The 25870-nt window shown below is 42.1% G+C and overlaps 3 protein-coding genes across 6 annotated transcripts; 2 read left to right on the forward strand and 1 right to left on the reverse strand.

Annotated features, from left to right (window-relative positions):
• Nucleotides 1-669: 669 nt before the first annotated feature.
• On the reverse strand, nucleotides 670-3600 carry LOC138407673 (uncharacterized). Of its 4 annotated transcripts, none has more exons than XM_069524649.1 (7): nucleotides 3363-3489; nucleotides 3063-3236; nucleotides 1911-2094; nucleotides 1727-1819; nucleotides 1446-1607; nucleotides 1259-1333; nucleotides 670-913 (listed from the first exon to the last, which is right to left on the reverse strand). In XM_069524649.1, the coding sequence occupies exons 3-7, from the start codon at nucleotides 2040-2042 to the stop codon at nucleotides 821-823; spliced, it is 555 nt and encodes a 184-aa protein (XP_069380750.1). In that variant the 5' UTR covers nucleotides 2043-2094; nucleotides 3063-3236; nucleotides 3363-3489; the 3' UTR covers nucleotides 670-820. The 4 variants fall into 4 exon arrangements, with proteins under 4 accessions (XP_069380750.1, XP_069380749.1, XP_069380751.1 ...); XM_069524648.1 differs by having other exon boundaries at nucleotides 2540-3236; XM_069524650.1 differs by having other exon boundaries at nucleotides 3175-3236; nucleotides 3363-3486.
• Nucleotides 3601-5732: 2132 nt separating this feature from the next.
• LOC109643274 (globoside alpha-1,3-N-acetylgalactosaminyltransferase 1-like) lies at nucleotides 5733-7226 on the forward strand. Its single transcript, XM_069524656.1, is given in 7 exon segments — nucleotides 5733-5886; nucleotides 5888-5972; nucleotide 6233; nucleotides 6317-6455; nucleotides 6658-6767; nucleotides 6770-6887; nucleotides 6942-7226. Coding segments are annotated over 7 exon segments (654 nt in total). The 5' UTR covers nucleotides 5733-5827; the 3' UTR covers nucleotides 7084-7226.
• A 4621-nt stretch (nucleotides 7227-11847) lies between these two features.
• LOC109643275 (integrin alpha-3-like) lies at nucleotides 11848-25790 on the forward strand. The gene is made up of 28 exons (XM_069524651.1): nucleotides 11848-12053; nucleotides 13110-13237; nucleotides 13454-13539; nucleotides 13761-13897; nucleotides 13978-14084; nucleotides 14329-14421; nucleotides 14558-14617; nucleotides 16990-17143; nucleotides 17654-17847; nucleotides 17935-18023; nucleotides 18253-18386; nucleotides 18552-18629; nucleotides 18714-18781; nucleotides 19380-19516; nucleotides 20654-20797; nucleotides 21130-21227; nucleotides 21303-21480; nucleotides 22489-22572; nucleotides 22713-22792; nucleotides 22873-22947; nucleotides 23032-23134; nucleotides 23205-23381; nucleotides 23642-23836; nucleotides 24073-24183; nucleotides 24655-24753; nucleotides 24863-24985; nucleotides 25156-25298; nucleotides 25655-25790. The coding sequence occupies exons 1-27, from the start codon at nucleotides 11863-11865 to the stop codon at nucleotides 25264-25266; spliced, it is 3234 nt and encodes a 1077-aa protein (XP_069380752.1). The 5' UTR covers nucleotides 11848-11862; the 3' UTR covers nucleotides 25267-25298; nucleotides 25655-25790.
• The last annotated feature ends 80 nt before the right edge of the window (nucleotides 25791-25870 follow it).

Raw genomic sequence — 25870 nt, forward strand, 5'->3', positions numbered from 1 at the left:
TGCTCTCTGCTGCCCTCTGTAAAGAGAAGTGAGATTATGGATGGCCTTAAAGGTGAGGAGCAGAATCTTAATGAAGCTGCTGGAGCACAGGAGTGATGGATTGGGGGTTAGTAGAGGAGGTTCTGGAAATGATGTGATTAGTTCTGGATGAGATGAAGTTTATGAAGGAAATTGTGAGGGAGACCAACAAATGAGAGTCGGTTCTACTGCACCTGATAGAGTCAATACCGATGTAATCAGGGTGTGAACAAGACTGGTGGCGCTGTTCATTAATGTTACGTAGATGGAAGTATGGGGACTCAGTAACATTATTGATGTGAACTTGGAAAGACGTGCTCTCAAGGGTGACACCCAGACTCTAAACCTGAAGGGAGGGAGAAACTAAAGAATTATCAACGATGAAGGAAAAACTGTCTGATTTGTTAAGGTGGATTTGGTGCCAATAAGGAGAACCTTAGGTTTTATCACTGTTGAGTTTGAGGAAGTTGCAGAAGAATCAGTATTCAATTTCCTGTTGCAATCAGAGAGGCAGGTAGGCGGGAGGATTGATGTAGGTTTGGCGGACAGGATGAGCTGGGTGTCATCCGCATAGTATAACCCTAGAAATATTACGTAAGATATGGCCAAGAGGAACATAGATCAAAAATAAACAGAAGGACAGGACAGAAGTTTTCATGATGCTGTAATTTTTATTGATTCAAGTGAAAGTGAAAAAGATAAATAAAAAATATATATTTTTAATATAAATATATAAATATCAAAGTATAAAAATGAATAAATAAGTTGATCAATTAACAAATAGTTATGGATTGAGTGGCAGTCATGTGAAACAGCTGTGGTGGTCCTGCAGGGCAGTCTTTAGGACCCCGAGAACATCTCTCCTCAGAGCCATCCAACCACAGGCGGCGCTGTCCTGAGTGACACACAGAGAGACCCGTCCCCTCAGCTTTGATCGATCCACACACTTTGACTAAAATACTCATCATCAAATGATTATGCATGAATTAAATCTAAAGAGGTTTCAACATTTTACCTTTTCTTCATTTACTGAGATAAAATTAAAAAAGTCAATAAATAAACATTATTTCACTTTAATTAGTCAAAGTAATCAACAATAAAAATTTACCTGACCTCATAATAAAATGAAACATTTAAAAAATCACATTTATACAAACATATACCATATATATGATATTTGTATAGTATAATTTACTTATAAAACTTCATGTTGAAGTTCAGCAGAAGGAGAAAGTTTTACCTGCTGCTGCAAAACATCTGTCACATTACTGAAGTACGACGAGAAAACATCTGGAGCTGCAGCCACCATGGAAAGCTGGAGGAAGAAAGAAAGAAAGAATGAAAAAATGAATAATTTAATGAATGAATGAATGAATGAATGAATGAAGTGGGCCCAGCACAGGACCCTGGGAACCTGTCATACTCACACAGCTTCCATCGGTCAGCAGTCGGTGCTGCAGGATCTGGAAGGTGTTGAATTTCTCTTCGTCCCACGTGACTCCACCCTCTCCGACAGGTGAGTCATTGTCTTCGATAATTAGCTTTGTCCCCCGCAGTGTCTCAAACACCACCCATAATACCTGGCGGCACTGCAGGGAGCCAATTCGATGTCAGAGTTCAGAATTTTAAAGAATTTGAAAATAAGGTTTGAACGTAAGAATCCAGCTCTGTGATTGGTTGAAAGGCTCAGGTGAGGTCAGAGGCTTACTTTAGAGAGACCGGCTGTGCTGGCAGAGAAGGCGTTGTCTGGAAATGAGATGTTGACGTTGTACTGCAGGCAGTGAAAAGGAAACGGTGGCCCCTACAGAAAGGGCAGGAAACAGTTCATAGCTTGCTAAAGGTGCTTTTTAAAATGTGGTGCTGAGTGCACAGTTGAAAGGTTGTGGTCTTACCAAGTCTTTGAGCCGGCGATGGGTTTCCTTCACCACGTTTGCCTGCAGTGTGCAGGGCGGCATGGAAACCACCATCAGCTGGAAGCTGCTCAGCTGCAGGAAGGCAAGAAGGACTGAAGAGGGCATCATCATTCTGGGTTTTTGTTTGAGGTGATCGGCACTTAGTCCTGTTCTTCAGCAGGTCCTGGACATGGTTAGAGAGCAAAGAGATTGGTTTGATGTCAGGTCCAATTAGCAAATCAGAGGATGTCTACCTCTGTGACTAATCAGAATCAAGCGGCAGAAACTTGGACCAGGTAAGTTTTGATCTACAACCCTTACAATTACGAACAATGTTGTTCATACAGTAGATGATGCTGTTTTTATTGTTTGTTATAATGATTCTGTCAATTTTAACATTTTGAGATGACCCAAAGAATAACAGGATCAATAAAGTTGCAGTGATGTCAGCGACATGTTCTCACAGAAATCCGTTGAAGAAAAGTGATGAATCAAAGCTTTTTTATCAAAGATGCTGTGATGACATCACATTCCGATGGAGCTTATCAAAGTGATCAGAGTGATCAGACGTCAATAAATATTGATGAGAGACGTCAATTTGTGACCTGAAAGCAAAAATAAACTCTGACCTTTGCGGCAGGAGCTGGAGGAACCTCAGACTTCAACGGGGACAATGTTAGTATTTATCTGTGCGACGGACAGTCATTATATTACTGACGAACATGTTCCCCGTTCAGAGGCATCGAGCATCACGTCAGAGTCGTCGAGCGTTAGCGTATGGGTGGAAACTTGGAGCCTGATGTTTGATTTCAGATGTGGCTCAAGTTTCCAACTCAAACTGAAATTTAGTGGAAAGTGAGTGGCGTGGCCTCGCATGGAGATGGTGAGTCATGTGATTCGTGACGGTTTCGGACTAAATGTTCTTTCTGAGTTGTCAAGTTCTTCCACTCTGAGCTGTCACTTAATCGGAAACGAAACTTAAATCAGTCACATGATCGTTGCGTCTGTTTGTTGAGTGTGACGACTGTTGGGAGTCACTCCAATCTACGATCTACGACCCTGACCTCCGACACAGTGACGTCATTTTGACTTTAAATTATGCTTCATTATCTCTTCTGATCATGTTGTTAACGTGACAGTAACTAAACTGACCTGCAGGTGTCACTCTTTCTTTCTTCTGACCATGTTGCTTCTAATATGATAAATAAAAATCATCTGATTCTAAAAATGGTCTTTGTTCATTTTGATACAGTTATCTGAGGACCTAGAAGAAGACATGTTTAATTCTGTCCACAGACTGAAGACACACTGCCCCATCCCCACTGACTGAAGCAGACAGGTAGACAGACAGACAGACAGAGACAGAGAGAGACAGAGACATGTCATATTATAGTTACTAATAGTTGCTGATTCAGTTAGAATAATTTCCCATTATTTCTGAAAACAACTCACCTGTGGAAGGTTCTTGAGGTTCTAGAAATTCTTCAGGTTCTAGAAATTCTTGAGGTTCTTCGAGTTCCTGGAGGTTCTTGAGGTTATAGAGGTAATAGAAATTCTTGAGGTTCTGGAGGTTCTGGTCGTTGGTTGTGATGAACCTCCTTTAAATAAAACTTCATCCTGCAGGAAGTGAAACTGAATACAAAAAGTGGAAATTTCCTTGGTGTATCCCCCCCCACCACCCCCCAACCCCACCACCCACACACAGAAAGTGTTTCTGTCAGAGTCTCTTAATCTGGATTAAACTATTTATTAAGAGTGTATTAAAGCGTTTTTAAGATTTTTATTGGAGGTTTGATTATGTTTTTTTATAGTATTTTTTAAGGGTTTATTAAATGTTTATTATATTTTAATTAAGTTTTAATAAGTGTTCAAAGTGTTGATGATGGGTTTATTTGGTTTATTAAGGGTTCATTATATGTGTTTATCAAAGTTTTAGTAAGGTGTTTTATGAAGGTTTCATTCAGGGTTAATTTGAGTATTTAGCAATGGTTTGTTATACAGAAATAATTTAGAAATTACCTTGTTTAAGTGGAATTTGAATGTCGGGGCTTGCGGACACTTGGATGACATCACAGGAGCAGAATGGAGGCAGGTTATGATTTTTCTGTTGTTTTATTACAGAATCAATCACCAGTTACTTTCATTGGATTCTGGACTATGAAAGAATTCAAATTTTTTCGGTCAACAATGCTTTTATTTAGGGTTTATTCAGGGTTTACTAAAGTTTAATGAATGGTTTATTAAGGATTTTTTAAGGGTTCATTGCCATTTGTTAAGGGTATATGTAAGTGTTTATTAAGGGTTTAATAAGGTGTTTAATAGGGGTTTATTCTGGGGGTTTAAAGGGTATTCAAATGATGAAACAGATCAATTAGAAAGTGATGTGAAATCATAAAATCTAAACTTTCATGACTTAATTGATTAACCATATTTATTGATTATCTTTTCCATCATCTGTGAGTTTGGCCACAGTCTAAATGTTTCTGTTCCATTTGTTTCAGTAAAAGTTCACTTAACGTTTCAAGAGAAAACGACAGGAAGTTCAGTTTACATTTAGACAGAAAACAAAACACATGGGTCAAACAGGAAGTACACACACGCACGTTTGTATTTCTATCTTAGTGAGGAAACTCATTGACGTAATGCATTCCCTAACCCCTAACCCTTACCTTAATCACCCAAACTGAATAACTAACTCTAACCCAAACCTAAACCTGATTCTAACTCTAAAAGTCTTAATCCTCAAACAGTCCTTTGAAGAAGTTAGGACCAGTCAAAATGTCCTCACTCCTTCAGGTGCTGGTGAAAAATCTAAACTACACAGAGATAAACCAAGACAAAGTCTCCAGGTTTTCACAGTTTGTTCATTTACTAAAGAAAACTGGGTATTTTAAATTAATTACACCTGTATCATTCAAATTGATCTTCAGTGTAGTGTTTAATTGCAGTGTCGTCCGTTCACATCTTCCTCAATGTGTTATCATGACAGTTCTACCGTAATATCTTTAATAAAGAGGTTTCCTTGCCAGGACATGACATATAAAGTTCCAGAAAATGACTCAGACATTTGTTTGCTCACATAGAGAACCTCTAGAACATGTGAGGAACACGTCAGGAACACATGACTAATGTTCATTTTGTTTCTAGAGGGGGAAAGGAGGCGTTATTCTCAGTAGCACACAAAATAATCGTAAAACATGTTAATGGACCAATTAATCACACAACTCAAATCAACCTGAAGATTCAAGAGCAAAGGAAACAGAGAGTTTCAGATCAGGGTTCAGTCAATAAGTGATGAAGATTCTAGAGGGAAGTCTAGTCGATCCTGAAGTCTGAGAGGGTTAGCAGCAATGACGTTGACTCCCTCTCAATAGAGGAGGAATGACAAGAAGAAGGCAATTCTTTGTTTGTAGAACAAACTGTGATCGTTTGTCCTGTTTATCTCTTTATCTCTGAATTTGTTCCAGGAAGTTGTTTCTCTAAGTTGATTTTCTTTCAGTTTAGGTTTCAGCTGTGATGTTTTCCTCCTTCACTTAAAGTAACTCAAGTTTTAATGGAATAAACAGTTAAGTATTTACCTCTGAGATGTAATAGATTACAAATGTAGTAATCAAAAGTATTGATTCAATATTGATTCTGATGTTACTGATACGATTGATAACACTGACTGAACTGCTCTGATTAACGATTATGTTTCTGTTTGAATCCACAGACTTTTGAAAAGCTCAGTCTGGCAGCAGCCCTGCAGGTAACAAACACACACACACACAATTTTGTTTCCTTGTTTTATTATTAACTGATTCATTGAGGGAGCTGGTTGTTTTTATTCTGTTGTAATGATGTCAGTGACCTGTGGAGGGAGCTGGTAGTTAATACTTCAGTTTGTGTCTTTGATCATAATTGTTCACAGGTACACTATGTTCCTGAAAACTTTTCTGGAGACCATGGAGCAGCACTTCTTCGCTGGTTTCAACATGCGTGTATGTCTTCACCAAGCATCCAAAGAAGATACCCCAAGTCAAAATGGCCGGTGGCAGACAGGTAAAGGAATGGTAAATGGTTGTATTTATATAGCGCTTTTCTAGTCTTGAAGACCACTCAAAGCGCTTTACACTACAGTTTTCCATTCACCCATTCACACACACATTCATACATAGAGTGCTTCTATAGCTAGCACTTTTTGTTGTTCTATTGGGCAGTTTGGGGTTCAGTATCTTGCCTAAGGACACTTTGGCTTGCAGATGGGAAGACTGGGGATCGAACTTCCGGTTGGAAGACGACCGCTCCACCCCCTCAGCCACAGCCACCCGCACACAAGGAAGTGTTGTGTTCCCAATAAACTGTCCGCCTGGTTTCTAGAAGCAAGTCTTGCTCTTCCTCAAGCTGACGGTGTGTTTGGTGCCCAGCTTCTCGCAGGATGCAGCCAATCCAGACCCTACTAAAGGAGGAGCTTTGTGACTATGCCGACTACATCTTCTGTCTGGATGTGGACTCCAAGTTCCACAGCCGCTGGGGGATGAAGTCACTGGGTGGACTGGTTGCTGTGGTAGCAACTCAGCAGCAACTAGTGTGGTCCATAATAGACGGACACTTCTGTTGTGTAGTGAAATCCCAATTTTACTCAGTTGTGTGGTAACAATGTCTGTTGTGTTTGAGATTAAGCAACACGGAGCCAACAAGACCACTCGGCTCTTCCATTCCACGTCTCACCTTTATGTTTGGATATGTTCCCTTTGTCTTTCCAATCTGTGTCTGCAGGTTACTTCAAAGTCGACTGCAGCGTGTCCCCCCATGAGCAGCGGCCCATCTCCAAAGCCTACGTGGCTCCTGGGGAGGGGGACTTCTACTACTGTGGGGGGCATGTGGAGGCCTCCTGCAGGAAGTACACCACCTCACCAAAACGTGCTGCTTCAGTCTGGAGGATGATGCTATGAAAGGCATTGAGGCTGCTTGGCAGGCGTAGAGTCACCTGAACAGGTGTTGACCCTGGTTAATATTGTAATGACTATACTTCCTGTTTGGTGGCTTCAGGTACATGTGGATTAATAAGCCCAATAAGGTTATTTTACCTGAGTACCTGTGGCAGGACTTTAAACCCAAAGACCCTGAAGTTCACATCATCAGGTTCTCTGGAGTCGCGAAGAACTACACTGAGATCCAACCCAACATCTGAGAGCACCCAACTGCACCAGACGGATTGTGAAAGTGAGCTTTGTATTCCCTGGCTCATTTTCCAACAGGACTCGTAAAAATGATTAGATAGAGGGTCCTGGTCTAGATCTGGTTTGGCCTCTGCCGAGTTTGTTTGGGTTTGGACCTGTCACTGTAAATAAAGTTGATGACACCTCTCCATGAAGCTAAAATATATCAGATATAAATGCTGCCATCATGTGGTGATGATGTAATTTACAGTCAGAGTCTGTGCAGCTGTGATCGTGGGGTGGAGCGGTGCATTGAGGTCCCGCCCATACACACTCTCAATCAATCCTGAGTCAGTCTCATCTGTCAATCATGGCATCTCAGCCTGTTTTCATATCATCAAATAACTAATTGAATCCAAACTGATCAGAAACACTTGAACAAGCATCAGTGAGATAAGAACGAGCTGAAATGACAGAAATATCTTTGACAAACATCATCACTGTTTCTAAAAATTAGAAAAAGAGGAAGTTTCCACAAAGGCAGGAAGCTGACTCTGTGTGTGGGTGTGTGTTCAGACTGCAAGTAAAACATTCACTGTTTCTGTCTCTCTTTCTGTCTCTCTCTCTCTCACTGTCCCTCGCTGTCTCTCTTTTTTGATAAATGCATTTATTCCTTTAACAGGTACAATGAAATACAATGAATATCAAGGACTCTTGTGAATCTAAAGAAAACACATCTGGCTTTCATCCAGCTCTTCTCATCTGCCTGGTAACAGGGAGAGAAGGCACTAGCTCAAATTTAGGGTAACCCTTAAAACTGTGACCTAATGCCCTGTATATTCAGGCTTTCTCCAAATTCCTCAGGACCTGTGGGCCTCAAACCCAAAGATACATTTCTTTTATAGGGAAGACAACACATAGCATTTCAGACACCACAACCCCATATATAGTTTCTGTGAAAACAAGAGTGCTTCATTTTTCCTGTAGTGTCGAGTTTAAACGTGAGGTCAAGCAACAATGGAGCATGATCAGATATCACTAGAGTTGAGTATTCCATGCATTTGACAGCAGAGAGGAAATAATTATCAACAAAAAAGTAAGCGATTCTTGAAAATGTTTAATGGGCGTGAGAGTAAAAAGAAATCAGGATTAAGAAAATGCCATGGATCCATAATTCTAATTTGGTTCATATATGAGGAAATTGGTTTGGCAATTAGAGAAGGGGATTATCATTTTGGACAAGACTTATCAAATAATGGGTCCATTGTACAGTTAAGGTCACCACCCAAAATTAAGTCGTAGGAGTTTAAATCAGGTAGAAATGAAATTACTTCTCCAATGAATGCTTCATCATCCTAGTTGGGTGCATTAAGATTGACAAGAACAACAGTGACATTATTGAGGGAACCTGAAACGATTACAAAACAGCCTTGGGCTAAACTGTGTATTTTTATGTATCAAAATAGCTGTACCCCTTGCTTTGCTACTAAAATTGGAATGAAAGGTTTGGCCAACCCATGCACCTTTAACCTATGATGATCGTTCATGGTCAGGTGAGTCTCTTATAAGAAGGCAAGTGAGAAAATATTCTACCTCTCCTGACCAGGCCATTGATCCCTTTTAAATTCCAAGAGACAAATCTCAGACTTGCTCCTCCGTTTTTTGTTTATGTTAGCCACAATCGGATATAAGGGTATATGGAGCAGTAACATAGTGCCTTGATAAGGAAAGGGAAAAAATAACACATACAAAAACCATCCTGTAGGACCCAACAACCAAATTCCCCAAACAGAAACCTCTCAGAACAGAAAGCACGTAAACACACCTAATCATTCCTAAGCTCGTTCTAAGAACTAGAACTAGCAGCAGGACCTCATAACTGTGACACTTCCATATGACGTAAAACCCGCAACCTTTCTTTCTTTCCCGAGCTCATAGGGATCCTGTATCTGCAAATATATCTAAGATAAACAGTGCAACTTAGTAAAGGGAATTAGCAGAGAGCAATGCTCATTCAAAGCAACACCTGGGTTGTAAAAGAAGTAGTAGCCCATGACAACCATACCTAAACCATACCGGACAGACAAATAAAATAAGAAAGTTAACAATAATTAAATGTTACATTAGTAACTTCATAGAAAAAGAAATTGTAAGATGACTGCTGACTGTCAAATATATCCATACTTCACATTGGTTCCACACCAGGTTATTTAGTTGCATACAAACTTGGAGAGAGTTTAAGGATCATGGTCTTTCAGGTTAACCTTTTCCAGAACTATCCATTTATGAATGTTCACTCGCATTAGAGCGCTATAAGTCCAGAGGCTGACATCCCTTTAACAGGCTCAGCATCCATTAGCCGGTGGGAGCAATGTGCTGGTCGTCGAAGTCCTGGGTTTTTAGCAGACAGTCAAAGTAGTAGCTGTCATTTCAGAATGAAACCTGGAGACGGGCAGGATGGAATTGTATTCCTGTCAGGTAAAGAGAGTTTTGAACGTGAGACTTTGAATGCAGTTCATTTTTTAGCCAGAACGGTGCTGATGTCCAGGTATACTCTCAAACTTGGAGCCGCGGTAATCCAGTTTGTGTTGCCTGGCCCATTTTTAGACTTTTTTTTCTCCTGGAAACTGAGGAATTTAACAATAAAAGCCCTTGGTTTAACTGTGCCGGCATCTCCTGGTCTAGGACCGAGGAAGCGGTGGGCTCAATCTGTCTCTGGAGGGTTGTTGAAAATACCAGGACTGTCACCACCATTAACAAATCAGACACAAACTTTGTTGGGTCCTGATCCTTCTCGCTTCCCTTGGGTATGTTAATTATCATCAAATTAGAATGACTGGACCTGTTTTCGAGATCATCCATCCACTCCAGGAGTACCCTGGTCTGTGACTGTAGAGACATAACAATGGCTTCCATCTCGGTGAGTTTTTCAAAATTTCTAAAACTTAAGTTTAAGTGAGAGGGTTGTTGAACGATGTCACTTGTTGTCCCAGTGAGTTGATTGTTGTACCATGTTAGCCATGTCGGCTTTGAAGCTATCACGCTGTTTCCTGAGCAAAGCCTCAAGGTCAGTCTTGGTGACTGGGTCAGCATTGCTCCCGCTGTCAGCGGTCGTTGCTAGTCGAGGCAGTGGCGGCCATGGTGGCTAGCTTAGCCAAAATGCTAGAAGCTCGGGTTGTTTTTGCAGGTTGTTTCTGCTTTGAGTCGCTCATTGCACTGTAGCACTCTTAAGTATTTATAGATAAATATACAAGAGCAAAAATAAAAGTAAATTGGTCAAAAAATGCTGATAGTTTGTTAGATTTAGAAAGTATAAGAAATGTTGAACCGATTTAACCCCCACTCGCACGTCTGCTTACTGCCTCATTAAACCGGACGTCCCTCTGTCTGTCTCTCTGTCTCTCCCCCTCTCTCTCTCACTGTCCCTCGCTGTCTCTCTATCTATCTCTCTGTCTCTCTCACACACAGACACACACATTGAAAGAGAAGAGTGTGTGGAGAGAGACAATAAAGGTGCCCTTGCATTCTCAAATCCATTTATGGCCTGTGTGTTTGTATGTGTGTGTGTGTGTGTGGGGGGGGGGTAACACACACATACAGACGTGATTTAATTTCATGGTGAGCGAGCATGACTGAAGGAGGGGAGTAGAGTGAGAGAGAGAGAGAGAGAGAGAATCAAACTTAATCAGACAACCTTCATTTATCTGTACAGAGAGAACGAGCAGCATCCGTCCGAGAGAAACAGGTCTGAACTCTTTTTCTTCTTCTTCTCCTCCTCTAGGTATGTTATCATTAATTCCTCAAACTGTGAATTTAAAGTGAACTGATAAATTATAGTTAAATTATTTTTGTTATATGTTCTATTATGTAATTATTTTATATATTTATTTATATTCTATTTTACTATAATAAGATAATTAATTTATCATGTATCATTATAAAGTGTGACATGTGTGTTTTACCTGATTCAAATGAATTAATCCGGTTCAAACTGTTTAAATAAACCCAAACATGAATGAGGCTGATCAATACAACAGTGTGTCGTCTACATAACGGAGAATATCCTTCTGTGATCAATCGTATCGATCCAAAATGAGCTGGTTCATCCTGAGATCAGTGAATCGTGATCTCAGATCAAGAACTGCACCTTTAACAAAAGACATTCAGCCAATCAAATTAGTGAAAAGTAAGAACAGGAAGTTCACGTCATGCTCCAAAAAGGAAAAACTGTGATAACAGAGCTTTTATTCCAGTTCGGACTTGTACGTGTTAATTTTTCTGACGGACATTTAAGAAAAGTTTGTCTCACACGTTCAGAGAACTGATGTTCTGTGAAACAACACAACATAATTTCAGCTCAGATTTCAAATCCTGACAGGAGGAGTTTGCTTCTCTAGAAAACGTATGGACGGATGTAAGAGGAAAAACAGCTGTTACAGCAGTTCAGTTGTTAAAATGTGTTGAAATTGTTAATTTTTTGTTTTGTGTTGAAATGATTTGGTTGTTGTGTTGTGTTGTGTTGAAATTCATCTTCAACTTCAAACGGTGTCATTTTCACCAAGTGTTTAATCTAAAGGTCTGTGATCCTTCTCCTGTGTGGATCACAGATGAAGGTTAGACTAAAAACAAAGTTTGGAGTGAGACTGGAATATTGGGTTAGAACAGAAAATCTTTCTGTTATTATATTTTATTGTTAAAATATTAGTTTATTAAACTGTCTTTGTCCATTTCTGGACCTTATACCCTGATCTAAACCAACAGATGTCTTTGTATCCAGAGGGGGGCACTCAGTAGGTCCTTACTTTGACATCATGCTGTTGTCGTCCTCTCAGGTGTGCGTCTCCATGGCGTTGGGTGTTTTTGCGTTGTTGGCTATTTATATCAGTGTGTGTGTGGCGTTTAACCTCGACACGTCGTTCCCACTGCTGAAGACGGGCGGAGATGGGAGTTTGTTTGGTCTGTCTGTCGCCCTGCACCAGGACCTGAAGACAGATGCCTACCTGTGAGTACACACCTGTCTGTCTGTCTCTCTCTCTGCCTGTCTGTCTTTCTCTCTCTCGCTCGCTCTCTCTCTGCCTGTCTTTCTCTGTCTGTCTGTCTGTCTCTCTCTCTGTCAGTCTGTCTGTCTCTCTCTTGCTCGCTCTCTCTCTGCCTGTCTTTCTCTGTCTGTCTGTCTGTCTTTTTTTCTCTCTGTGTCTCTGTCTCTCACCAAGCTTTCCTGTGGTAACCATGACAACTGTCTCTTTATGGTCTCTAACTGAATTGGCATAATGGAGTTTCCTGTGCACGTTCCCGGGTCAGGAGGTCAATGTCTCCTCCAATTGGTTCAGAGCCCCTCCCATCACGCTCTTGCTGCTCTGTCATTGGTCAAACGGAAACACTGTGGTGTAATGGACAGGAAGTGTCAGGACATCAGAAAGGTTCAAGAAGGAAGTGATGAGATCATCAAGATGGCAACACACCTGAGCTGTTGTCGGTTCAGCAGGAAAACTGATCTGAGTTCAGGGCTGCATTCTAACCAAAAAAAGACCTGTTCTAGTTTGAAAATTATGAGGAAAGGAGCTTCAGTGCTTCCTTATCTCCTTTTCAAGAGGAAACATCGGACCATCCTTTATAAAAGTAAGGGGGACATTTTGAACAATTCTTTGCAGCAGCAACATTTAAAGTGACACACCCACATAAATATAAAGAACAGCCGTTTTATTCTCCTTAATCATCACATGATCATCTTCTTCTCTGTAACATCTTTCAACAACAATCACAGTAAGATGATTTAATGGTTAGGAAAGGAAATGATTTGGTCTTTCAGAATGCAGCTCAGGTCTGAGGTCAGAGACAGGAAATGAAAGAATTACACACACACAGTGTGTGTTACTGTGTGTTACTGTGTGTGTGTGTGTGTGTCCTGGGCGTCCTTGAGACTCAGACGTCTCCTTGTTAATTCCAGAAGCGTAATGACAACAAAGGAGCTGAACTCAGATTTTCTGCCGGAGTGTCATTGGACGTTCAGAGTTTCCTTGGAAACACCTTCATCCTCTCACCTGTCTCATTCTGACAGGCTATTGGTTGGAGCTCCTAGGGAGACAGCGGAGCCTGATGTTCCAGCTAATCGGACTGGAGGTGTATATAGCTGCCCGATCTCCATGAACCAATCAGACTGCAGCAGGATGAAGCTCATACATCCTGGTGAGACGTGTTCAAAGCTTTAATTTTATTTTATTGAAGAACTACTACCATCTTTGAGAAAAAAATGTTTTTGTGTCAACCAATCACACAGAAGGAATGAGGTTTACTATCTGCTGCTGCCATACACTCAGCTGTTACCATGGCAATGGCCACTCAGAGCAGGATTCAAATTTAGATTGTAAAATCACGGCTGACTGTGGCCTGCAACTGTTACAGATGTGAAGCCATCTGAGGACCTGATTGAAGACATGTGGCTTGGTGTCTCAGTAGCCAGTCAGGGCCGACCTGGCGGGAGGGTCCTGGTGAGTCTGTGTTCTCATTGGCTGATTAGGGTTAGGTTAGGGTGTTTCATTGATTTGTGAGACTTGAGGTGAGCTGTTCCAACAAACTAACTAAATTACATACTTACTAATTAACTAGTTGACTGACTAACTAGCTAACTAACTAATTAACTAGCTAACTAACTAACTAACTAGTTAAGTGACTGACTCACTGACTGAAAACCTGTCCTTCCTCCCTGCAGGCATGTGGTCATCGCTTTGTTAAACTCTATGGACCATTAGAAGTCAGACAGATGATTGGCCGATGTTATCTCCGTGGAAACGACCTGCAGTTCAACAACAGCGACATGAACTGGCAGAAGCCCGACCAGCCCTGCAGGTTGGTCACATGACACCAGTCACATGTTGACACAAGTCACATGATATTGTATTTGTGTATTTGTGTGTGTTTTTGCGTAGTCACCTTGGTGATGTCAGAGGCGAGGTCATGTGTAACGCTGGGTTTTCAGCTTCCATCACCCAGACCGAGGTTATCGTCGGGTCACCGGGAAGCTACGAATGGCAAGGTACCATTCTGCTCTATTCTGTTCTGCTCTATTCTGTTCTATTCTACTATGTACTATTATATTATGTACTATTCTGTTCTATTCTCTATATTCTATTCTGTTCTGTTCTATTCTATTCATCAATTTTTCTTCTTCAGAGTTTCTGTTGTATAACGTGTGTGTGTGTGTCTCTAAGTGTGTCTCTCTCTATTTGTGTGTCTCTGTGTGTGTCTCTCTCTCTCTTTGTGTGTCTGTGTGTGTGTAGGTAACGTACACGTCTCCTGGATGAATCCCGTCGACGTGTTTGATTCCAAACAAAGTTTCTTCCCCAACATGAAGCTCAGGAACATTTATATCGGTGAACTGTCCCTTTAAAATATTCTGTCACTTCTGTCACTTCAGCTGCTTTTATTTTGAAATTCTGACTCATTGTGAAATGTCCATTGTTTATTGTGTGTGTGTGTGTGTGTGTGTGTGTGTGTGTTTGTTTCCAGGATATTCGGTTGCTCAGGCTCGTTGTCTTCTCTCTGAAGATGATGTTACCATAGTAACAGGTGATAAACAACTTAACTATAGCTGAGTTTTTCCTCAGTTGTCACTGTGTTGATTGTGTACTGGTTGTTTGTTACTGTGTTGGTTGTTTGTCACTGTGTTGGTTGTGTACTGGTTGTTTGTTACTGTGTTGGTTGTTTGTCACTGTGTTGGTTGTGTACTGGTTGTTTGTCACAGTGTTGGTTGTTTGTCACAGTGTTGGTTGTTTGTCACAGTGTTGGTTGTTTGTCACTGTGTTGGTTGTGTACTGGTTGTTTGTCACTGTGTTGATTGTGTACTGGTTGGTTGTGTACTGGTTGTTTGTTTGTCACTGTGTTGGTTGTTTGTCACTGTGTTGGTTGTTTGTCACTGTGTTGGTTGTGTACTGGTTGGTTGTGTACTGGTTGTTTGTTTGTCACTGTGTTGGTTGTTTGTCACTGTGTTGGTTGTGTACTGGTTGTTTGTCACGGTGTTGGTTGTTTGTCACTGTGTTGGTTGTGTACTGGTTGTTTGTCACTGTGTTGGTTGTGTACTGGTTGTTTGTCACTGTGTTGGTTGTGTACTGGTTGTTTGTCACAGTGTTGGTTGTTTGTCACTGTGTTGGTTGTGTACTGGTTGTTTGTCACAGTGTTGGTTGTTTGTCACTGTGTTGGTTGTTTGTCACTGTGTTGGTTGTTTGTCACTGTGTTGGTTGTGTACTGGTTGTTTGTCACGGTGTTGGTTGTTTGTCACAGTGTTGGTTGTTTGTCACAGTGTTGGTTGTTTGTCACAGTGTTGGTTGTTTGTCACTGTGTTGGTTGTGTACTGGTTGTTTGTCACAGTGTTGGTTGTTTGTCACTGTGTTGGTTGTGTACTGGTTGTTTGTCACAGTGTTGGTTGTTTGTCACTGTGTTGGTTGTGTACTGGTTGTTTGTCACTGTGTTGGTTGTGTACTGGTTGTTTGTCACAGTGTTGGTTGTTTGTCACGGTGTAGGTTGTTTGTCACTGTGTTGGTTGTGTACTGGTTGTTTGTCACTGTGTTGGTTGTGTACTGGTTGTTTGTCACAGTGTTGGTTGTTTGTCACTGTGTTGGTTGTTTGTCACTGTGTTGGTTGTTTGTCACTGTGTTGGTTGTGTACTGGTTGTTTGTCACGGTGTTGGTTGTTTGTCACTGTGTTGGTTGTGTACTGGTTGTTTGTCACTGTGTTGGTTGTGTACTGGTTGTTTGTCACAGTGTTGGTTGTTTGTCACTGTGTTGGTTGTGTACTGGTTGTTTGTCACAGTGTTGGTTGTTTGTCACTGTGTTGGTTGTTTGTCACTGTGTTGGTTGTGTACTGGTTGTTTGTCACAGTGTTGGTTGTTTGTCACTGTGTTGGTTGTGTACTGGTTGTTTGTCACTGTGTTGGTTGTGTACTGGTTGTTTGTCACAGTGTTGGTTGTTTGTCACTGTACTGGTTGTTTGTCACTGTGTTGGTTGTGTACTGGTTGTTTGTCACTGTGTTGGTTGTGTACTGGTTGTTTGTCACAGTGTTGGTTGTTTGTCACTGTGTTGGTTGTGTACTGGTTGTTTGTCACAGTGTTGGTTGTTTGTCACTGTGTTGGTTGTGTACTGGTTGTTTGTCACTGTGTTGGTTGTGTACTGGTTGTTTGTCACAGTGTTGGTTGTTTGTCACGGTGTTGGTTGTTTGTCACTGTGTTGGTTGTGTACTGGTTGTTTGTCACTGTGTTGGTTGTGTACTGGTTGTTTGTCACAGTGTTGGTTGTTTGTCACTGTGTTGGTTGTTTGTCACTGTGTTGGTTGTTTGTCACTGTGTTGGTTGTGTACTGGTTGTTTGTCACGGTGTTGGTTGTTTGTCACTGTGTTGGTTGTGTACTGGTTGTTTGTCACTGTGTTGGTTGTGTACTGGTTGTTTGTCACAGTGTTGGTTGTTTGTCACTGTGTTGGTTGTGTACTGGTTGTTTGTCACAGTGTTGGTTGTTTGTCACTGTGTTGGTTGTGTACTGGTTGTTTGTCACTGTGTTGGTTGTGTACTGGTTGTTTGTCACAGTGTTGGTTGTTTGTCACAGTGTTGGTTGTTTGTCACTGTGTTGGTTGTGTACTGGTTGTTTGTCACGGTGTTGGTTGTTTGTCACTGTGTTGGTTGTGTACTGGTTGTTTGTCACGGTGTTGGTTGTTTGTCACTGTGTTGGTTGTGTACTGGTTGTTTGTCACTGTGTTGGTTGTGTACTGGTTGTTTGTCACGGTGTTGGTTGTTTGTCACTGTGTTGGTTGTGTACTGGTTGTTTGTCACTGTGTTGGTTGTTTGTCACGGTGTTGGTTGTTTGTCACTGTGTTGGTTGTGTACTGGTTGTTTGTCACTGTGTTGGTTGTGTACTGGTTGTTTGTCGCTGTACTGATTGTTTGATTGATCAACAGGAGCTCCTAAGGACAGTAAAGACGACGCTCGTGGCTCAGTGCTGTTGTTGGTGAAACAGAATAATGAACTGGTCGTTCTGCAGACGCTCCGTGGTGAACAGACTGGCTCTTACTTTGGTAACGCCGTGGCAACGACCGACCTCAACAACGACGGGTAGTACAAGATTTACGGATCACAGGATCCACTCTGGTGCATTTTCTGTTTCATGAGGTGACGTCACTAAGAATGAACGCAAAGTGAAATCAGGTGAAAATGTTGTGTTTAATGGATTTTAATGGAGTTAAATGTTGTTTAATGGAGGTTAATGGAGTCTTGTATCAAACATTTAGATCAAAAAACTATCATAGATTAACATTTTAACTTTATTTTTCAAAGAAGTGTTTAACAATTAAAATTATTAACTACAAATGCAGCAACCAGTCAAACTATGATTCATCAAAATTCATCCGTCAGATATGAACTGTTGTTGTCATAGGGTTAGAAGTGCCTGCGGTTCTGATAACCGTTGCTATAGTAACTTGGAGGGTTACAAGTGACCAGATCAAATGTGTCTCTGATAAAACATCACAGGTTTGAAACCTGATTTTAGTTCCAGTCATGGAGCAGCAGTGACCTAATGAGTCTGACGAATCCCTGAAATGATTATGGTTTCCTGTCACGCAGGTGGAACGACCTGCTGGTGGGCGCTCCTTTTTACTTCCATCGCCAGCAGGAGGCGGGTGGGGCCGTTTATGTCTACATGAACTCAGGAGGAGGGTTTGACTCTGAGCCCAGTGTGGTGCTGAGAGGACCGGCCCAATCTGCGTTCGGTATGACTGTTGCTGCTGCGGGAGACTTGAATCAAGATGGCTTCCAGGGTGAGAAACCCTTGTTCACTGACACTGCTGTGATGTTATTGTTTATTAACCACTGATAATTCAGAGTGATGAGTGGTTGTGTTTCAGATTTTGCCGTTGGAGCTCCGTTCTCTGAAACAGGAAGCGTTATGATCTGGACTGGCAGTAGTGAGGGGGTTTCTACAGAACCGAGCCAGGTCTCTCTCACACAGCAACACTTGTTTGTTTATTTGTGAGGACTCAAACCGTTGAACCTGAACCTAATTTTGTCCTTAACCTTTAAATCGACAACTTTGGAACATGGTGTGAGGACCACACAAAATTCAGACATGGCTTCACCTATCGCAAATATTGTCACACAACAAAAATAAGGTTTAAAGTGAAATGCGTCCTCACAATAATTGCAATGGTGTATCCCTCCTGCAGGTGATCAGGGGCAGCAGTGTCGCTCCTCAGTTCAGGACGTTCGGGTTTTCTCTGTCTGCAGGTATGGATGTTGATGGGAACAAATATCCAGACCTGGTGGTCGGTTCTCTGGATGACACTGTGGCTCTGCTCAGGTGACTACCTGTAACTACCACTGGTAAAAAGTAATGAAGTACTTTTACAGCTGTGAGTTACTTCATTAACGTTACTGGATATTTTAATGTAACTTGCTGCTGTTAATAATGATTTGATGACTCACGGTTTAAATTCATTGATTAATTCATTGATTGATTTCTTAGAACTCGTCCCGTCATCCATCTCAATAAAACGCTCCGGATTTCTCCTGACATTGTCGACCCCGACATCTGCGACTTTTGGTGAGATTCAGCTGACACCTGCTAACAGGCTAACAAGCTAACAGGCTAAAAGACTGACTCAGTGTGTGTGTGTGTGTCTGTTAGTATTCAGGTTGAGGTGTGTTTCTCCTACATCTTCAGCACCGGAGAGAAGAATGACAGAGACAACATCAGTGAGTCCTCATGTGATGGTTGTACCGACGTGTGTGTGACCTGCTGCAAGTTTCCATCCATCTATCAATTCAATTCAATTCAATTCACTCGCTCGCTCGCTCGCTCGCTCGCACGCACGCACGCACGCACGCACGCACGCACGCACGCACGCACACGGTATGATGACTGGCTACATGTAACATGTTACATATAACATATGAAGCTGAAGGGGACTATGATTGTTGATGATGAAGCTTTGACGTGGTGATGGATCATGTTGTGTTTGTTAGCTCTCAAGCTTTTTCTCTCCTACACACTCCTGTGGTTTTTGCACATGAGCACACATTTCTGCCACCTGCTGGATAAACAGCAAATAAAGCTAATTAAATCACATGCTTCGTGAACATCAGAGTTGATTGTGTTTTTTCTTGTTCCTTCGTTGTTACACAGATTCTGTTTATTTACATTTTCTGATATGTGTTTGTCTTACTGTGTCTTTTCTTGGTGGAACTCTTTGTCCCCTTGTGTCCAAAGCTGGTATAAAACATAAAGGGACATTTTCTCTCAAACAGATTTTGTGTTGTTAGTCAGTGATTAATGAGTGTTTCTTTGTCGTAGCCGTTCACTTCACTGTAGGTGCTGATGTCACCAGCCTGAAGCCTCGCCTCCGTTTCCACAACAACAGACAGAGCACGTACTCTGGTTACCTGACAATGCCGAAGACACGATGTGATTCCCTAAGAGTCGGGCTGCTGGTGAGTTGCACACAGCGCAGACCACATCTGTCCTGAGAGTGGCACTAGAGGAAAGAACTCCTTATTTCCTAAAGAGTTTTCCTCTTGGCAGTAGGAAGGAGATTTTGATTTCTCAAAAAGTACTGATACTCATGACAAGATGTGAAGTAAGAACCCATTAAACTTTGGAAGTGTTTTGTATGGAGTTTTTTTTCTTATCTTTAATCAAGAGCGTGGTCTTTCAGTTCAACAGCATGACTTGTTGAATTTATGTTCAGAAAGTTTATTACTTTTCATCAAACCTCTGCCCTTGCTCTAAAATAGCTCCTGTTTGCACTTATATTTGCTCTGCACTTTTTGTGTTACGACCCTGTCAAAAGTCCCCAACCAATAGAAAGACAGGTGTCGTTCGCTTTACTTCAGTGCGTCCCGTGCGGGCGGTTACTCTGAAGCGAAGGACGTCACTTAACTCAAAAGTTTAGCGGATCGCCAGCCAGCATGCAGAAGCAAAGTCAAGGACCCCAAGTAAGTTTTTTTTTTTGTTTTGAGTTTCATAACTGGATTCAACTTTTGAGTTAAGTGACGTTGTTTCCCTTCAGAGTAACCACCCGCACAGGACACTGAAGTAAAGCGAACGTTCCCGCAACAAGGCAAGGATCACATGGTTCATTTCATTGGTCAACGAGTGGTCAACACGACACCTGGGCTTCTATTGGTGGGGACTTTTGACAGGGTTGTAACTCAAAACATTCCAAGTGCACAGGAGAAATCCGAGAGCAGACGATTCACGAGTGCACAGACAGCAGCCCGAGTGAAGGGCTGAATCTGGAGCAGGAAATCTGTGTGAGCAACAATATATCTGAGTGCAAGCACAAAGTTATAGCAGAAGCAGAGCAAATGTAAGTGCAAACAGGAGCTCTTTGAGTGCAAGGGCAGAGTTTTGAGTGTATGTGATGCTAAGACCACCACAGCTATTAGCTTCAATCATACGAAGACATTCTCTTATAATGTTCACTTCACATTCCTGCTGCTCATTCTTCAAATCACTTAGTTAATCCTTCACATGCACCTGTTCTGTCCTCATCACGTGACTTGATCTAAAACACACAAAGTCAAACAGGTTCTTTTTTGATGTTCTGTTCTGTGTTTGTACTTTAGAGTTCGATTCAAGACAAATTACAACCTCTGGTCTTCTTGCTGAATGTCTCTCTGTATGAGAAGCCTCCCAAGAGAAGAAGTGACTTTCAGGACCTGAAACACCTCCCAGTGCTGAGTCACGCCCCACAACCCATCCAAACCCAGGTCAGAACCGGTCAGAACCCCCTGTCAGAACACATCTGAACCCAGTCAGAATCACAAATATAAAAACACCAGAACCCATTAAAAACATGTCTGAGATCAAAACGCTTCCAGGTCAATGACCAAACTGATCAGAATTCAGGTCAGAACCAGCTCTTGATCACAAATTAGAACCAAGTACCGTCCACATACTGTTAAATTTGGCATCAGTCTCAGAGCCAGGTCATAACTAGGTACTTTAAAAATAAATTGGAACCTGCATTAGAACCCTACAGTTGGGCTTAGGTAAGAACCTATGTACCATTCACTTCCTGTTGAATTTCTTCCCGTCTCAGATCCATATCCAGAATGCCTGTGGTTCTGATAACCGTTGCCATAGTAACTTGCAGATGATGGCCCAGTTCACAGACGAGAACCGGAAACCCTTCAGCATGTAAGAGAACCATTTACCTCGGACTGAGAACACAGGAACCTGATGGTAATTTCTCCTGATGTTCTGTGTTTTCAGGCAGCAGGGAAAACAAGTGTTGAACTACAACACCGGCATTAACAGGTTGTTTCTGGAGATTAATGCCAGCAACACCCCATCACTGGGCCGACCAGCAGAGGACGCTCACAATGTCATTCTGAACATCAGCATACCGCCATCATTGATATACTTTGGAGTTCGAACAAAGGCAGTGAAGGTAAAAGATACATTAGTAAACTTTAACACAGAAGAACAGACACAATATAACTGACTCTAACAGACCAGAAGAACCAACTCTATCGGTCGTGTTAGAACCGACTCTAGACGACACTGTAGAATCGACTCTATCAGTCACAGTAGTACTGACTAACAGTCGCAGTAAAACCGATTCTAACAGTTGCAGTAGAACCGACTTTAGAAGACATACTAGAATCGACTCTAACAGTCGCAGTAGAACCGGCTCTAACAGGCGCAGTAGAACCGACTCTAACAGACACAGTAGAACCGACTCTAACAGACACAGTAGAACCGACTCTAGAAAACACCGTAGAACAAACTCTATCAGTCGCAGTAGAACCGATTCTTACAGTCGCAGTAGAACCGACTCAAATTGTCACATTAGAACCGACTCTAGAAGACACAATAGAACCAACTCTATCAGTCGCAGTAGAACCGATTCTATCAGTCGCAGTAGAACCGATTCTATCAGTCGCAGTAGAACCAGCTGTAACAGTCGCAGTAGAACCGACTCTATCAGGCGCAGTAGAACCAACTCTAACAGACGCAGTAGAACCAACTTACCCTAACCCTAACAGACGCAGTAGAACCGACTCCAACAGTCACAGTAGAACCAACTCTATCAGTTGCGGTAGAACCGACTCTATCAGTCGCAGTAGAATCGATACTAACAGTTGCAGTAGAACCGACTTTAACAGTCGGATTTGAACCAACTGTAGAAGACACAGTAGAACCAACTCTAACAGACGCAGTAGAACCAACTCTATCAGGCGCAGTAGAACCAACTCGAACAGACGCAGTAGAACCTACTCTATCAGTCACAGTAGAACTGACTCTAACAGTCGCAGTAGAACCGACTCTAAAAGAAACAGTAGAACCAACTCTTACAGACACAGCAGAGCCGACGTACCCTAACCCCTAACCCTAACAGTGGCAGTAGAACCGACTCTAAGAGCCATGTTGACCTGGTGTGATGTTTGTTTTTCAGGCTGACGTCACAGCAGCTGAATGTTCTGTCCACCACACGGTTCTTCTGTGTGAACTGGGGAACCCGTTCAAGAGCAACCACACAGTTAACAATGTTCTACTACTTCTGAAAGTGTAGTATTACTGTCTGTATTACTGTCTGTAGTTGTGTGTTAACTTTGTGTGGTACTGTACTGTATTACTGTCTGTAGTACTGTGTGTACTGACACTCTTTGTCTGGTTCAGGTTCAGTTGTTCATCATATTTCAACCGTCGGACGTCATTTTGGAAACAGGAGAAATTCAGACTGTGCTGCAGCTGTCAACGTAACACACACAGACAGACAAACACAAAAATGCACACACACACACACACACACTGTATGAACAGATGTGTGTCTCTTCAGTCTCAGTGAACAACATCTGTCTCCAGTCTCTGTCTCCATGTTGGTGGAATATTCACTGCAGACGTCCCTCACACTGTAAGTTCAGTCAATCAATCGATCAGTCGATCATGAACTGTAAATAATGACCTTTGACCTGAATCACTGATTGTATCCTGACAGAATCAGTTCACCAGGCCCCGCCTCCTTCAGTGGTCATGTGATCGGTGAATCAGCCACAAAGAAGACGGAGGACATCGGCAGTTTGCTGCTCTTCACCTTCCAGGTTCATATCAGATCCGACATGTTAATAATGATTCAAAATACAGGACGTGACCTGCGACCTTCTCTCATAGGTGCACATCAACGGGAAGCCACTGGGTCGCCTTGGCAACCTGGAGGTGGAGTTTAATTGGCCGAGTGTGCTGTCCAATGGGAAGTGGCTGTTGTACCTCACAGAGATCCGAGTGCACGGCACCTCAGAGCCTCACTGCAATCCACCTGATGACATCATCAACCCTCTCAACTTTGTGGTAACCATGACAACAAAAGCCTCACATGGGAGAATTTTAAGTTTAAAAATTGAACAACTATCATTTCAGGAAAGATTTCTTTCCAATTAGATTTACACATACAAGGTATTTGCTCTGGTGTGTTTGTTCAAGCATAACAAAATAAAAAATAAATAAAAATTAAACCAAATTAAATATAAAAATATGAACACCAGGGAAGGGATTGTTTAAAACGTTGTAAAGAATCACTTGAGAGTGGATTGTTCTTCCTGTTTGTTCAGCTGTCAACGGAGGAGAAGAAGAAGGGGAGGGGTCTAGAGGAAGAGGAGAAGAAGAGGAGGGGGAGGAGGAGTCTGGAGGAAGAGGAGGAGGAGACAAGGGGGAGGAGTCTGGAGGAAGAGAAGAAGAAGGAGGAGTTTGATAAATCTCCACCCATCCTCCACCTGCATGAACAGAAGGGAAAGTCGTACACTCTGGTACTAATATAAGCTTCTTAAATCAACATGCAGTACTTCAGTTTAATACAGAGGGGCGCTGTAGAATTAAACAAAAACAACGTCAGCAGGTTGAGTGAATCTTTACAAATCATTTTAGCCAAATAAAAACATTCATCCTCCGACCATGTAATGGTTTTGAGTTCAGTTTAAACAAATGTTTTATATATATAACATTATAAATATATATGTATACATGTGTGTGTGTGTGTTGACAGGACTGTGTTCACGGAGCCAAATGTGTGACGTTTGTTTGTCCGTTAATCAACATGAAAAACTCAGCAACTCTAAGCGTCAGAGCCAGAATCTGGAACTCAACCATGATCGAGGTAAACTTCACACTGTATATGAACACAGTCAGTGACTGTATATAAAGACCATCACTGACTATATAAAGACCATCAGCGACTCTATATAAAGACGATCAGGAGGATTTTCAACAAACACCACATCCCAGTACATTAAGTCTACCCTAATCCATAATCACAATCCGCGATCCACCGTCGTCCACCATGATTCTCCTCATTCACAACTCTGTGTGTGAAGTTGACTCTGTGTCTACGTTGATAACGTGGCCCCCTAGTGGCCCATTATCCTCCACATCCAGTCCAGCAGACTTCAGATAGATGTCTCTGCACTGTTGCTGTTGTTTTTACCGACTGTTGGATCAAGACTCATTCACTGAGTTTTTATTTTATTTTGTTTAAATTTAGTTTGATTCCTGAGTAAAATCTGTCATCGTTCATGAGCAGTGAAACAAAGTTTTATCAAATCTCCACAGTGAGTTTGTTGATTTTTAGGATTACAGTGATGCCAGGAGTGTGTTGGTTCGAGGCCGGGCGACCCTGAAGCTGCGGACTAACAAACCCACCATCAACATAGAGTCTCACAGCACTGAGGTAACAAAATAGTTATGTCAGTGCCTCCTACAGGTTGCACAAGCAATTCTTTTTTTTTTTTTTTTCGCAAAAGAGGTGTTTCCATTTGTAAATGTATCTCCCTCTGCAGATTGAGGTCCATATCTACCCAGACCAGGGGCAGGTGGACTCCAGCGCCCCTTTGTGGATCATTGGCGTCTCTGTGGTGGCTGGAGTATTACTGCTGGCTCTGATCTGCCTGCTGCTCTGGAAGGTAAACTGAGCAAACTAAAGACTTCAGCCTGGATTTAGTTGTAGGATCCACTACAGACCAAACTGTAGATTAGCACTCAACACAACATACTTTATCTCATTTCCATAAAATCATGAGTTTGTTATTGCAGCATGTTGGTAAAGTGCTGTTGTGTCACCCCTGCTGTCCAGTGTGGGTTCTTCAGGAGAGCCAGCACCAGAGAGATGTACGAGGCAAAGATGCAGACAGCTCGCACGAAGAGGCCGGAGTCTGAGCACGAGAGGCTGAGCGAGGAGCTCTGAGTCCGGGCACAATGCTGCTAGACTGCCCTGGAGTAAGGACCAGCTCCAGACAACCTGCTTACTGACTGGTTAACAAACTGACTAGTTAACTTACTGACTGGTTAACTTAGTGGTTGGTTAACTTATTGACTGGTTGTTGAGTTTATTCAGATTCACAGTGAAAATAATCATTGGTTGGTTTTTATGCTAATTGTTACTGATGTCCTGTTCCCCCCCTCACCCGTTCACCCCCTCACTTGTTTACCTCTCCACCCGTTCACCTCCTCACCCGTTCACCCCCTCACTTGTTTACCTCTCCACCCGTTCACCTATTCACCTCCTCACTCGTTCACTGCTCTGTGGGGGTTTCTGATGGTGTTTTCTACAATTTGGTTTCTTCGTGTGTCAGATGCCTGCGCTGCACCAGAGGAGGATTATGGGTAAACAGCAACAATTCACTGACTCTGACGGTTTCCTTATCCAGGGCAGAATCCTGCTGCCTAGCAACAAGAAGTCACCTAAACAATGGGTCACTTCCTGGGCTGACACTCACTGAGACCACTCGTATCCATGGCAACGTGTGCTGAACCAGACCAGACTGTGTGTGTGTGTATATCTGTGTGTG

The sequence above is a fragment of the Paralichthys olivaceus genome, chromosome 5, assembly GCF_024713975.1.
Source record: "Paralichthys olivaceus isolate ysfri-2021 chromosome 5, ASM2471397v2, whole genome shotgun sequence".
Classification (NCBI taxonomy): Eukaryota; Metazoa; Chordata; class Actinopteri; order Pleuronectiformes; family Paralichthyidae; genus Paralichthys; species Paralichthys olivaceus.